At 38.7% G+C, this 13,367-nt stretch overlaps 1 protein-coding gene across 1 annotated transcript in view; it reads right to left on the reverse strand.

Annotated features, from left to right (window-relative positions):
• Positions 1-398: 398 nt before the first annotated feature.
• The window catches only part of JPH2 (junctophilin 2), a 69,050-nt gene continuing 56,081 nt past the window's right edge, over positions 399-13,367 (reverse strand). The window contains exons 4-6 of the mRNA XM_060689636.2: positions 9,136-9,995; positions 6,836-6,933; positions 399-4,160 (exon numbers count right to left, since the gene is read on the reverse strand). Of these exons, the coding sequence (XP_060545619.2) occupies positions 6,853-6,933; positions 9,136-9,995 (941 nt within the window). The 3' untranslated portion in view covers positions 399-4,160; positions 6,836-6,852. The remainder of the gene's footprint in view (positions 4,161-6,835; positions 6,934-9,135; positions 9,996-13,367) is intronic.

Below are 13,367 nucleotides of genomic sequence, written 5' to 3' on the forward strand. Positions count from 1 at the left end.
TCCCCGAAAAATATTGGGAAAGGACCTTGATCCTATTGTTTGCTTGGCCTGAAATAGGGATGTTTAATTAAGTATCATCAGTATACTTCATCCCCTGCTGCAAGAAGACTTCTTAAGTCACAGTCTAGGTCAGCCATTTTTTATTATTAATTGTGTAACAATCTGACATACCCAACAATATCAAAACTTCTTGGGGATGATCCAAAAGATGTTTTAAAGACTGATATGGGTGAACTTTTAACACATACTTAATGCATGCCCCATTTAAAGCCCTTGTTGCTTAAAACAGTTTAGCTTTGGCTGGACTTTGTAGTTGAACATTTGATACACCGCTGGTTTGCTAAACATGTCAGATATGAAAATTTCCCATGCTTTCATCTAAAATAAACCAGAGCTGGTAATGTGAACAAAAGAACCTTTTATTATTGCACATAATCCAGAAGAACAGCAAATAAAAGGTCCCGGATAGCATTGCACAAATTGTCTTTTTTTTTTTTAATTTTTATTTTTAAAACGTGTGATTTCAAAAGGTATGTTTCTGGTGATGATACATCTGTCATTTTGAAAGCCCTGAACATTTTAAGAATATCAAACTATGTTTGAAGGCATGCAAATTGAGGTAAACCCGCTCCTGCTCACCCGAGGAAGCAAAGCTCCACAGGGCTTGTGCACACATTAGTCCCAATCCAGAAGCCCTTTGGGAGAGGTAAGAAGTAGGAGGCAGATCTCTTTCCTGTAGGACATTTCCATTCATCTTAAAAGAGGCCTCTTGTGCACGAATGGAAAAACTCACACCTGCAGGGACTTCCATACGAGGCTCTGGATTTTTTTTGTGTCATCTTGTTCAAGCTGGTATTTGGAACAAGGAATAAAGAAGATCCTTTGAACAATCTTAAAAGTCAAGGTTCTCAGGACTGTAGGAAGAACTGGCACTGTTTGAGAGCCAAAAGGCCATATATAATTCATTCCCCCTCTATTAAATTACTTACATTTATTTCTTTGGTGAAGGCTTGTCCTTTTAATGTAAACAAAGCAGCTGCTAGCGAATCAGGGGATACCAATGTATGCACAAGCACCAAGAAGCTCATTCTCTTTAAGGATATGTATATATAAACATACATGGCAAGGACAATCAAAAATGTTTTGCACTCCAAGTGAGAGCATTTCGCGCTGTAGTCATCAGCCATATTACACTTGAAAAGGACAAATTTCAAAATCAGTTTTGCAATTTGGCATGGAGATCCAGCTGTCTAAAGTAAAATAATTTAAAAAACAACAGCCTCTGGATGGATAGTCTGTGGACCTATATATGCCACAGATGGCAAATGTATTTACTTTATCCTTGTCATTACATTTGCAGAGAACAAAGCATAACGAAGAAAATAACCACACAGTACTTCTGCAAAAGAGAATTCAGAGGTGGATGGGAATAACCCTAACCTTTTTCAAAAAGACTCAATTTTGCACTTCGTGATAAATAAAGGACATTGACATCTTTCAAAGAAAATCACTTTCCTTGTTGTAAAGCTGCTGGCATACTAAAACTGTACACCTAGAAAGCCAGGAAAGAGGCTGTCAGGTTTCAAAAGCAAGTAACAGCCTGGTTATGTTTAAGGGAATATATTTAGATGAAAAGGAAATGTAACAATAAAAGCCTCAAACTGCCTATATTGCTATTATTTCATGTTTGAAGGACAAGATAATCTTGCACAATATTCTGAGCGGTGTTGCCATACCTCATTCGTTGTTAGAAATCTTGTTTTTTTCCTCCTTCAAAGCAGAGTATTTATTAAACAAGCTGTCAGGAACAGCACTCCTGTCTTCCAAGTTCATTTTCAGCAATTCATGTGTTGTAAGTCATCTGCTTTGAACCCATGGTTTACCTGCTGCACTTAAAATCCTGTCACCTTTTGGCACCTACAATTACAGTCTCTTATAGAGTAACCTATTAATTTTCCTCTCTATTTTACTTGTGCACATTTAACCCACAGCTGCAATTCCAAGGACTGTCACTATATATATAACAAATCATTGTCAGTTTTAAAGAAGGCACTTTTTAAAAATCTTTTTGGAAACAAAAATCCTTGTTCTCTCCCCCTCAAAGAAAGTTGGGAAAGAAAACATCCACACACTTTAAAGACAGATTCACATACTGAAATTTCAATGACAAGCTATGTGTGCATCTGAATAATACAGAAAAGAACAGAGTGTAAAATGGATCTTGCCACAGGTCTAATTTTAGGGTGGGAAGGGGATAAACAAAGCTAGCAACAAAAATACTCAAGGCACTGTATAGTTATTAAATGAGCACAGATTTCATCTATCAACATTTATAGCAAGTCACATTAAAATGCAGCCTATAGTTTAGTAAGCTAAAGAAGTTTCATGGTGTTTAATTGCTGCTAATCAGCATCGCAAAAAGAATTGCTTACAGTAAGACCAGATTTCAGCATCCTTGTGCTGAAATCCATAAAAGAAGATAGGATTTATTTTCATTTTTTTTAAAATTGTGACTTTACTTATATCCTAGAATGGGATCTGCTATTCAGGAAAAAAGCTTCTCTCATTTTAGAAGATAGACTTCTTAAATAGAATTAGGAGCAGGTGAAACCACCAATTTTTCCTAACACTGTATTCATTTTGGTTTGTATGGGGAAACTATATCCAGAATTAATTAGGGAACATGTTGCCAATTGGTTGTCAAGAAGATTGCTTGCCCATATTTCACTCTTGTCCCAGCTCTCCATCCACTCCCTTCTGGATCCTTGGCTTTGCTGGCTGATGCTCCATTTGTGCTGCTAGCTCTATGATGCGTGCTGTTTATTCTGGAAGCTTTGTGATACTTGTAGTTCGGAGAGTCTTCTTCTTTGGTTAATTTCTTTCAAGCTTTTGCTTTGAGAAGACATTAAATAGGACTAATCTCCAAAGAAAATAGCTCCAGTAAGTAAATACTCCAGTAAGTATGACTGACAAAAACAACCGTTTAGGCTTATTACACAATATAGACAAGTTGGTATACCAACTCCTCGGAGTCTCTCAACTGCTACTGACCCAGGACAAATGCTAAGGACATCTAAATGGAAACTTTTAGAAGCAAATAACAAGCTACTAGCCTGGCCCTCTCCCGCCACTGTCAGCTAGCCAAATTAAAGCAAAGCTGTGTAATCGATGAAGAAATATGGGGAACGACACACCAAAGAGATAAAGGAAGCTGCAAAAGCCCGCACATAGCCTGCTAGACATTTAGATATCTAAATTAGTTCCAACTGAGCCAGTTGATCATTATACGATGCTTTGTTCCACTTCTATATTAGCTACAAAAGTGGCTGACAAATTCTTCATATCCAAATCCTAAACTCAATTTGAGGTTGAAAAAGTTTGAGAAAGAAATTAATGTGTTGCTTTGCTAGTGGAGAGAAGCATCAAATTGGACAGTGGGGGAAAGGGAAAAATTGAATGCCCAAACACCTTGCCTCTCCTAATAGAGCTAAAAGAAAAAAAGAACAAAAAGCTACAGCTTCTAGAATGCAGAATATAGGATTGGGAGGGAGGGAAGTGTCCCTTACAAGACAGGAAGAAGTTTTAAACCCTAGTTTCTAAACTTTTTCCTATTAATTCTATCTTTTTTGACTAAGACCATATTAGTGATTTTAGCAAACTGTTTTTCAGGGACTTGGATAATTGCTCAAAATACAACAAGGGGCATGCATGACTGCCCCCCACCCCCAGCCACCTTCAGCACATTCTTGGAGTTAATCATGATTCAGAGCTGCAGCACAATTTAGAAATACGGGGATTGGAAGGTTTGTACCACTAAGTCTGATGCTTTCACAGTGAAATTCAAAGAAAAGACTCTTTAGTTTGTGTTTTCATTCCACAATTAAGATGAATCCTTGTTTCTTCAACAAGTGACAGTGTAGTTCATCAAAATTATCTTCAAAGCAACGCAGACTCAAAACAAAAGGAAGAATAAAAGAAGTTGTAAAATTTGAGATCTCTTCCTGCTATGGTTGGAGCAAAAGAGTTTGCCAGAAGCATTGCGTAATTGTTCATGACCACAGTACACTCACTGGGTGCTTCTATGCTTCTTCCTTTTAACATAGCTCTGAATGGTTGATGTTATCTCTGATCAGGATGGTTGTTTGGACCAGCATAAACTTCTGTGAAGATATAAAATTTAAAAAATTAGGAAGGTAACAGAATTCATAATTTTAAAAAAATGTTTAACATTTGCGATACTACCCTAGGGAAAGGTGAACTGGAGAAAGTTCCATAAATAAGATAGGCTTTCCATAAGAATTAAAAACTAATAGCCAATATTCGGGTTTATTACCTGTGTTTTTAAACAATCCCTATCCCTGGAAAATAAACAATATCATTCCTATTCCATTCCCCATGCTTGTCTTTTATTTCCCACATTCTTACTTATTTTTGCCTGGTTAATAATTTGATGGTATCAGCAGCCATCCTGTGGCAGAAAATAGAATAGATCATGCAAAAACAGAAGACTGTATCAGTCGTTACTCTGCAGTTTCAATAAAATGCAATGTTTGTATGACTCTCATACTAATCCACAGAATAAATTTGCCTGAATAACACACACTGAATAGGAATTGTTCGGGAGAAGCTCTCAGCAAGGGGGAATGACAATACCAATATGTGACTTGGCTTTGATTTTTTAAACCTTTCTCTCTTCTCTCATTCATTTTTATTTCTATTTAACCTATTTTTTTAAAAAACATGATGGCCTGAGGACAATTCCATCACGTTCAGTTAAGATAAAGGTTCCCCCGCACATGTGTGCTAGTCGTTTCCAGCTCTAGAGCCAGTGCATCTCCATTTCTAAGCCGAAGAGCCAGCACTGTCCGAAGACGTCTCCGTGGTCATGTGGCCAGCATGACTAAATGCCAAAGGTGCACGGAGCGCTGTTATCTTCCCACCAAAGTGGTCCCTATTTTTTATGTGCTTTCGAACTGCTAGGTTGGCAGAAGCTGGGACACGTAACAAGAGTTCACTCTGTTATGTGGCGCTAGGGATTCGAACCACTGAACTGCCAACCTTCGGATTGACCAGCTCAACGTCTTAGCCACTGAATATTGTTAAAAACAAACACCCCACATTTCCTGTCTGACTGAAGTCAAATGATACAAACTGTGGCCGACTTTTCTTTTTGACTTTTTCTATAAATTCTGGAATGCTGATTGTACTAGTCTCCACAGACAGACACAATGAGCATAGGAGTCAGGTACGCAGAGGAAGGATCAGTCAGTGATGGAGGCCAGGAGCACAAGGAGGTAGCCTGATGGATGAGTAGAAGTATAGAGAATTGAGGAGGTGATGAAGGGGAAAGATTAAAAAAAAAGAGGACATGCGAAACAAAAGTGAAAGAAGGAACAGAGAATAGAAAAGAAGAAAAATATGAAGGTGAAGGAGAATTTAAAAAGGAAAGTTATTAGGGGAGGACAGAAATGTAAAACAGTATAACGAATGATAGAGAGGTAATATTCAGAGAAGTTAAAATGGATGAACAGGACTCAAATGGAGTACCGTATTTTTTGGACTATAAGACGCACTGGAGTATAAGACGCACCAAGATTTCGAAGAGATAAAGAAGAAGAAAAAAGTTTTTGCCCTCCCTGGCCCCCAGGAGTACTCTGCAGGCCTCCCAAACCCCATGATTCCCGTTTTTGGGGAAAACGGGCCTGTTTTTTGCAAAAATGGGAGGCGTGGAGCGGGGTTTTGGGAGGCCAAAAATGGCTGTATTCAATATACAAGATGCACCAACATTTCCACCCTCTTTTAGGGGGGAAAAAGTGTGTCTTATACTCTGAAAAGTATGGTAATTAATAGACCTTGGAGAATCGAGTTGAGATAATTATTTCTCCTTTAATTTGCTGGTATGTTCTATTTTAACAACATATTTATTTTAATTTTTAATATTGTTGTTATGTATGGCTTTTTTATGCTTTAAAATTACTTATTGTGAAGCAACTAGAATTACTATGGCCTCTGATTTTTTGCCTCATACAAACAAATACTCTACATTTATAGAAAATGCATAAAACAGAGCTCTGTGCATTTAAGAATTATTCTAAGCCCCCAGCCATTGCTTTGACACATAATGAGATGATCCAGGTTTTGAGTTTAAAAAATGACTGGTGTCAGTGAATATGTGGATGACATTCTTATTGGAAACTATCCTCACTGAACTGAATGGAAGTTGAGGTGGAATAAACATGAAGATAATTGTACTGTATAGGCTAATAAATTCTTTTCTTTGCAATGCTTTTAATAACAATCAACATAACAATTAAAAATAAGCCACCCAGAATCGCTTGACAGTGAGATGGGTGGCATATAAATTTAATAAATAAGTAAACAAACAGATAAATAACAAAAAAATAAATTAAATAAGAAATGAGAGTTCTGCCCAGAATAAGTAACTAAATAGCAATGGTATTCATATATAAAAGACCGCATTAGCTATACCAGCCATAGGAAGGGAGGGCAATAAAAAATACTACACTTTAAATCACAGCAAGAGTTTTGTATTTATTTAAAACATTTAAAGAGCCACCCATCATATAAACAACCTTGGGCGGGTCTCAATAAATGTTGCCATTCTTCTTTATTTATTACACAAATTTAAGTCTCAATAAATGTTGCCATTCTTCTTTATTTATTACACAAATTTATATGACTGCTCAATTCATATGTGGTTATTCCGGGCAGTTTACAACACTAAAAATCCATGAAACTCCTAACCACCATTACCACTGCCATCCCAGTAATCCCCTAAAACCTCTAACCCCCACCCCACCCAAGGTACTCTTACCTTGTTTCAGTATCTCATCATGTCAGAAAATGTACAAATAAGATAGACAGGCCAATGTTCAATAAAATGACCATGCAGATGATTATTGTGTTAGGTCCCTAAGAGGGAAAAATTCAAGAACATTATATTAAATATCTATAATGGTTTAAAACAAAGACTTGGACTGAAGATATCCTCAAAATATGAAACAATCATAATTTAAAAAATAGATTAGCCATCTATATGCACAATGATTCTGCTGAATTATAACCCCCAAGCCTAGGAAGTATGTCCAGTTGTGACAGGTGCTGGGAGTTACAGTTCACCAACATTTAGAGCAACACCCATTGCAACACCCACCCCACATACAGTAGAATTATAAGAATAAGAACCTTGGGCGTACATAATACCCTTCCTCTATAGCTGCAAGGATTACTTTTAATTTCAATTTTATATTAACTGTAACTTTTAATGATAATTCAACCAGAGATTATGAAGATTTCTGCTTTTAACTAACTATTAAATTTACGAACTGCACACCATATTGTATGTTCATTTTTTTGCACATCTAAAATAAAAGTAGAAGCATTAGATCATGCAATTCTAGAATAAAGGGAAAGATGGGAAATTTCTCCAGAGATATAAGCCAGAGTATGAAGCAGGAAGAGAAGCAGTTTGGTATAATGATTGGCACCAAGCTAGAATCTGGGAGTCCTAAAGCCAACTGGAAGTCTGGGGACCAGTCCGTCTCTTTTAGCTCTATGGAGCAGGCAATGGCAAACCACTTCCAAAATTTTGGCAAAAAAACCCTGCAGGGACTTGCAAGTCCAGGGACTTGCCAGGAATCAAGATGGACTTGAAGGACACCCCTCTCTCCCCAAAAAAGGAATTAGGAAAGGATATCTCTAAAGAAGGAAATGGCAAATAACTTCCAAGAACACTCCATGGGCAGGTCTAAGAAACTGACTGGAATTTAATTTGACTCAAAGGAAATATTATACTGCTCCCAGCCACGCAGAAAAGAATAGCACATTTATTAGACTATTTTAAACTGCTACCTACCACTTCTAACTCCTCTCTGGTGGACTTGTTAATACATGTACTGAACCGGAACATATTTAATTTAGTCTAAGTAGCCTGGGGAGTGTTTTTCCCATGTTGCTTACCTGGCTTTTAGGGGGAAAATTTGGTGTAATCTATGCTTAAGTTATTGGAAGTAAGTTGCTACATAAACTTATTGCTATATAAACTTATGAACTTGATCAATACCTCCTAGCCCAAGTGCTCCTACATGATGGGATATAATTGGAAGAGGGAATATTATAAGCTGCTGAAGGATTATAAACTCCTGAACAGCAGGATTCAAATATAAAAAAAACATCGTCCTCCTCAGGGGTGGGTTATAAATTTTTTTACTACTGGTTCTGTGGGCGTGGCTTATTTTGTGGGTGTGGATTGGAGGTCATGTGACTAGGTGGGCGTGGCTAGCTGGTCAGAATTATTTCTGGAAGGTCCTCGCACTTATGACCAGTCCTTGCACTTACGACCTGACTCATTTGTTTGCTTTTAACACTGATCAGCTGTAGGACAGCCCTTTGAAGCCCAGCGGCAAGAGTTTAAACAGTTTTTTTCCCTCTAGTCATCAGCTGGGACTCAGGAGGCAGCAACAGATTGGGGGTGGGACCAAATAAAAGGTAAGAATAACGTGGGTGGCTGGGGGGGGAGGGCGGGGGGGGAGGAGAACCGGTTCGGTGACCTCATATCATCACCGCTACCGCTCGGCCGAACCAGACCGAACCGGGAGGAACCCACCACTGGTCCTCCTCTTCATTGACCTTGGCTCCTTGGAAACACCACAACTAAATCTGAACCTGCAAAGATTTTCATAGGTAAATTTTCCAGGAAATCATAAATATAGTACTTTGAATACTTTTTCCTAGAAATCAGATGTTGTGCAGGAATTTGTTGTGGTGCAAACTGTTGTTAAACCCCATTCTCAGTTGCACTAGTTTTATGAAACTCAAATCACACTGAAATATTGGACTTTCGAAACAATTTTTTTACCAAGATCAATTTATCGATTTACCAAGATCAACGTATCAATTTACCTAGGCAAGATGGGCAGCATACAGTTAATAAATAAATAAAGTGCAATTTTCCAAAGAAGTACAAAATGTTCATGCACTGATGTATTTTCACAGAAATATTAACAGCAAGTGGAAAATTTAGAAAATGGCTATCATATTATTATTGCTTCTCTCTTCCTAATCAAACTTGCTAAATGAACAACTATCCCTGCTATGAAGACAAAACCAATTTACCTCTTCTTTCTCTACCACCTCTTTTGTGGCTGCTTCTGGTGGAGAAACTTTTTTCACCACAGTCTTGGGCTCAGTTTTAGCTACCATCTTGGCTTCAGGCTTGGTTTCACTCAGGGCTTCTACTTTCTCTTCTACTTTAGGCTCAGGTGGATGTTGTTTGGGCTCAAGCTTAGATTCTGTCTTGATTATTTTTTTCTCTTTGTGACCTGGTTCGTGTTGGGTGACAGGTGTACTTTCCCTTTTTTCTAATTTGTGATCCACTGCTTTCACATCAGATTCTGGCTCTGGGGACCTTGACTTGGTAGGAAATGTGAAGTCTGAGAATGGCTCTTCTTCATTATCCATTGGGGGAGTAACTGGAGAGGTCCGAACAGCATAACTGTGATACCCCTCAAATAATTTAACTTCACCTTCTTTCTGTATCCTTTCAAGAGGTTTGATCTCCATCCTATCAGTAGCAATCTTCATATGGCTAGGACGGCTGGGGCTCTGAGAAGCCGGTCTGCTGTTACTTCCTGACTTCTCCACTGGTGCCAGTAGAGCACTAGAAGATGTGTTGGGCCTACTTCCTGTATAATTCCCATTCTTGGTATGATCTCCATTCCAGTTCCCAGGGCTGAGAAAACCATCTTTCTGAGAACTCTGCTTAGCACGCTTGGACTCAGGTGGTGTGCCAGATGGTGATGGAGTTGGAGCTGGACTCTCCTTAGGTTTCATAAACTCCTGTTCATCACCTTGGGGACTTTCTGGAGATGTTGCTAGAGATGTCTCTTCAACAGGGGGTGTTTCTTCTATATGCTCCACATTCTCCTCATTTTCCATGAGTTCCTGGAGTAGCCGCCTCTTCTGATATTCAGGGCCTAATAAGGAAAAGAAATTCTAAACGTTATCAAAAGATCATTTAATTTCTCTCTAGATCTATGCCACCTCTAGATCTATGAATGGGAAACCTCATCCCACCATGAAGTGGGTTACTTAAAGGAAGGCTGACTTGATCATTTTGTAATGCTGTGCCAAAGAGAAATGGGTAGATTAAGTCAACCTGCTGTCGTTCAATGAGACATTATTTAAATTATTTTTATATCATTAATTTCATATAACCTGCTGGACACCAACAAACAATATAAAAAAGCCATACAATCACAGGAAACAATGCCATCTCTAGAGAAAAAGCTTGGTATTGAAAATGACTTTTATATTTTACTTAGTATCGATCATGATCCAAGCTTCCTGTAACCCTGTCTAAACAAACAAACAAACATTTTCAATAATCTATGGAATAATCTCTTCTATGGAAGAGCTCAATCTTTATTGCTCTCAGCCCCAAACGTCCTCTCCCCCCCAGCAAAAGAAAACAAATTTTAAAACAAAAAGCCCATAGCACAGTAGGAGAGCACTGTGCTGGAGAGAGGGAAAAGACAAGTTTTTTAAAAAAGATGAAATCAATTAAAAAGTAAGACTCTGTTCTCTAATTTCTACTCAGCAAGCAATTGGTATGCCCAAATCTTACAATCAAGTCTCTATTAGATTTATTAATTGTTACAATGACTGCTTGGTAGTGGAGTGCTATCCTTTATCACAGGGATGTCAAACTCAAGGTGCGGGGGCTAGATCCAGCTTGTGGGGTGCTTAGATCTGGCCTGCGGGGCCGCCCTGGAAATAATGAAGGACCAGCCCGCCGTGCCTCTGCCAAGGAAAACGGAGCTTGCGAGGGCTGCGTGCAGCCCTCCGGAGCTCCGTTTTTTCTGGCAGAGGGTTGCAGGAGGCCGTCACAGCCGAAAACAGACCTCAGGAGCCTGTTTTCGCTGGCAGAGTGTTCGGGCCACCACAGGTGCCCCCCGACACAAGTGATATCATGCTGGCCATGCTCCCATACCCATGCCTCCGGCCTCCCTGAGGTCCAACACAACCCTGATGTGGCCCTCAATGAAATTGAGTTTGACACCCTTGCTTTATTAGAACCCTTTTCATTCCATTTCCTTGTAGCAAATACTAGAATAGTAGAAGCCTAACGCTGCGGCCATCTAGTGATCATCCAGAGTTTTCAGCCCAGATGTGGTAGCCCTACTAATAAATAATCTCTGCCTAGCTGTTTATCTGCACATAGAGATATATCGCTTTTATATCTTCTCAGGGATATAACTTCTATATAAAGATTGGATGGGAAAAAGAATCAGTAGAGATTTGTCCTTAATGTAAAGTGAGCTGTCAGATGGTTGCATTGCTTACTAATAAGATCACCCACCTGTGACATCAAGATCTCGTTGGAAGCACTGGAGAAGTTGACCTGACTTAGTTAAAGAAGGTGACTTCTGGGTTCAGGTTGCACTCTGTCTTCATCTCACTGCATTCTATAGTATCTGCCTGCACCATTGCCATGGGTTACATTATTATTTATAGGCGAGGCAAAATCAGCCTGGTTTTCTCCACTGCTCCTATGTCCTTCCTCCACAACTTTGAACATGCTTTTAATGTGAACCAAGTAATTAGTTTTAATCAGCAAGATACGATTTATGAGTATAGCTAAGATGGCAGGAAGTTTCTTGTCTTGTTGTTAAGCCAAGGTCAGAAAAATCTTCACACATAACTTTTAAATCAGTCTGCATTACAAATGTAAATTCTACACCAGTTCAATCATCTTTTGTGTGTGCATTTCTTCCAACATTCAGTCACCATTAAGTCACATTTATAACTGACAGAGTTAAAGTATCAGAGATTGAATAATAATTTTACATCTATTTTACAATTTACATCTAAATTGCTTTCAGTTTTATAAATTACAGTTGAATATGAATTATGATTCAGAAAAGCTTTCTATCCTAGTTCTCAATGACACAGATTATATAAAATCCCTGCATGAACTGGTATAAATAATAGAAAATGTAGCTTTTGTTTGGGTACAATATCTTCCCCTGAAATGCCACTTCAATTGCAACAGTATATATTTTATTTATGTCAATAAATAAGTACTATCAATTGAAAACTTTAGAACGGAATATTTGCATTTGGAGAACTTTATCTCATCTAAGTAAACCAAGATATAAACAATCCAATATATTAAAACTTAAAACAATGATTTAAATACACTATATAGTTATATTGGAACATTTAGACATAGCTAGATAAAACCCAAATATATGTTTAATAAATTACATTTTTATTTTTCAATTCATACGAAGAAAGAAGTAAAGTACCTACAACCTATTTCGTTGCCTTAACAAGTTGATATATGACTGCCTGAACATGGCCAAACCTGTAATTTTGCTTATTTGTATGAAGATAATTTATCTATCAATCTGGCCCATTGAAAATAGCAAACACTATTGTTATATTAATGTTGCACTATTATACCCCTTTTAAAAACTAAAACAAAAAAGAATGTAAGTCCAAAAAAATCAAAAGACAAAAAGATAAAAAATAATATATTAGAACTGCATCTCCCACCCCTCCCCAAAGTTTGCAGTAATGGCTAAAGCACCTACATTCCTATGTTCTTTCCCACTACTTGAAAAAAACCAGTGTTAATTATTATTCCCTGTCTACTATTAAGGGTAACACCCAGGGGTGAAATTCACTTACCTTCCCTACAGGTTCGCAAATGTCTGCGCGCCGCCCGCGAGCGCACACCATTATCTGCGCATGCGCAAAGCCTTCTGTGAATGCACAGAGGCTTAAAATGTCGCAAAAAAAGCAACATCATGAGGTCTGCGCGGGTAGGCAGAGTCTCCTGCAGCTGCCGCTACCAGTTCGCCCGAGCCAGATAGAACCAGCTGAATTTCACTGCTGGTAACACCTTTAGATTGTACTCCAATTAAAAATATGAAGGGAGGGAGGGAGGAAGAAAAGTTTCTTTCATGCAATGTTGTTCTACTATTTGCTAAATCTTTTCTACTTTTCTACTATTGTTTGAGAGAAAATGATATATTCTTCTTCTCCAATAGAAGAGCTGATAGGTTTTTTCCAAAAGGAATAATGACTAGACCCATGATGGCGAACCTATGGCACGCGTGCCAGAGGTGGCACGCAGCGCCCTCTCTGTGGGCACACGAGCTCTTGCCGCAATTCAGCTCCGCCACACATGCGAACCCGTCTCCCGCTGGCAAGCTGGACTTCGGGCCTCTGCTGTGCATGGGGGTGCGTGCGCATGCACAGGGGAAGGGTGCATGTGTGGGGGTGGGGCCCATGCACAAGGGCTGCATACGCATTGCATTTTGGGGGTTTGGATGCATGCA

This window comes from Pantherophis guttatus, chromosome 3, assembly GCF_059756535.1.
Source record: "Pantherophis guttatus breed Tessera chromosome 3, ASM5975653v1, whole genome shotgun sequence".
Classification (NCBI taxonomy): domain Eukaryota; kingdom Metazoa; phylum Chordata; class Lepidosauria; order Squamata; family Colubridae; genus Pantherophis; species Pantherophis guttatus.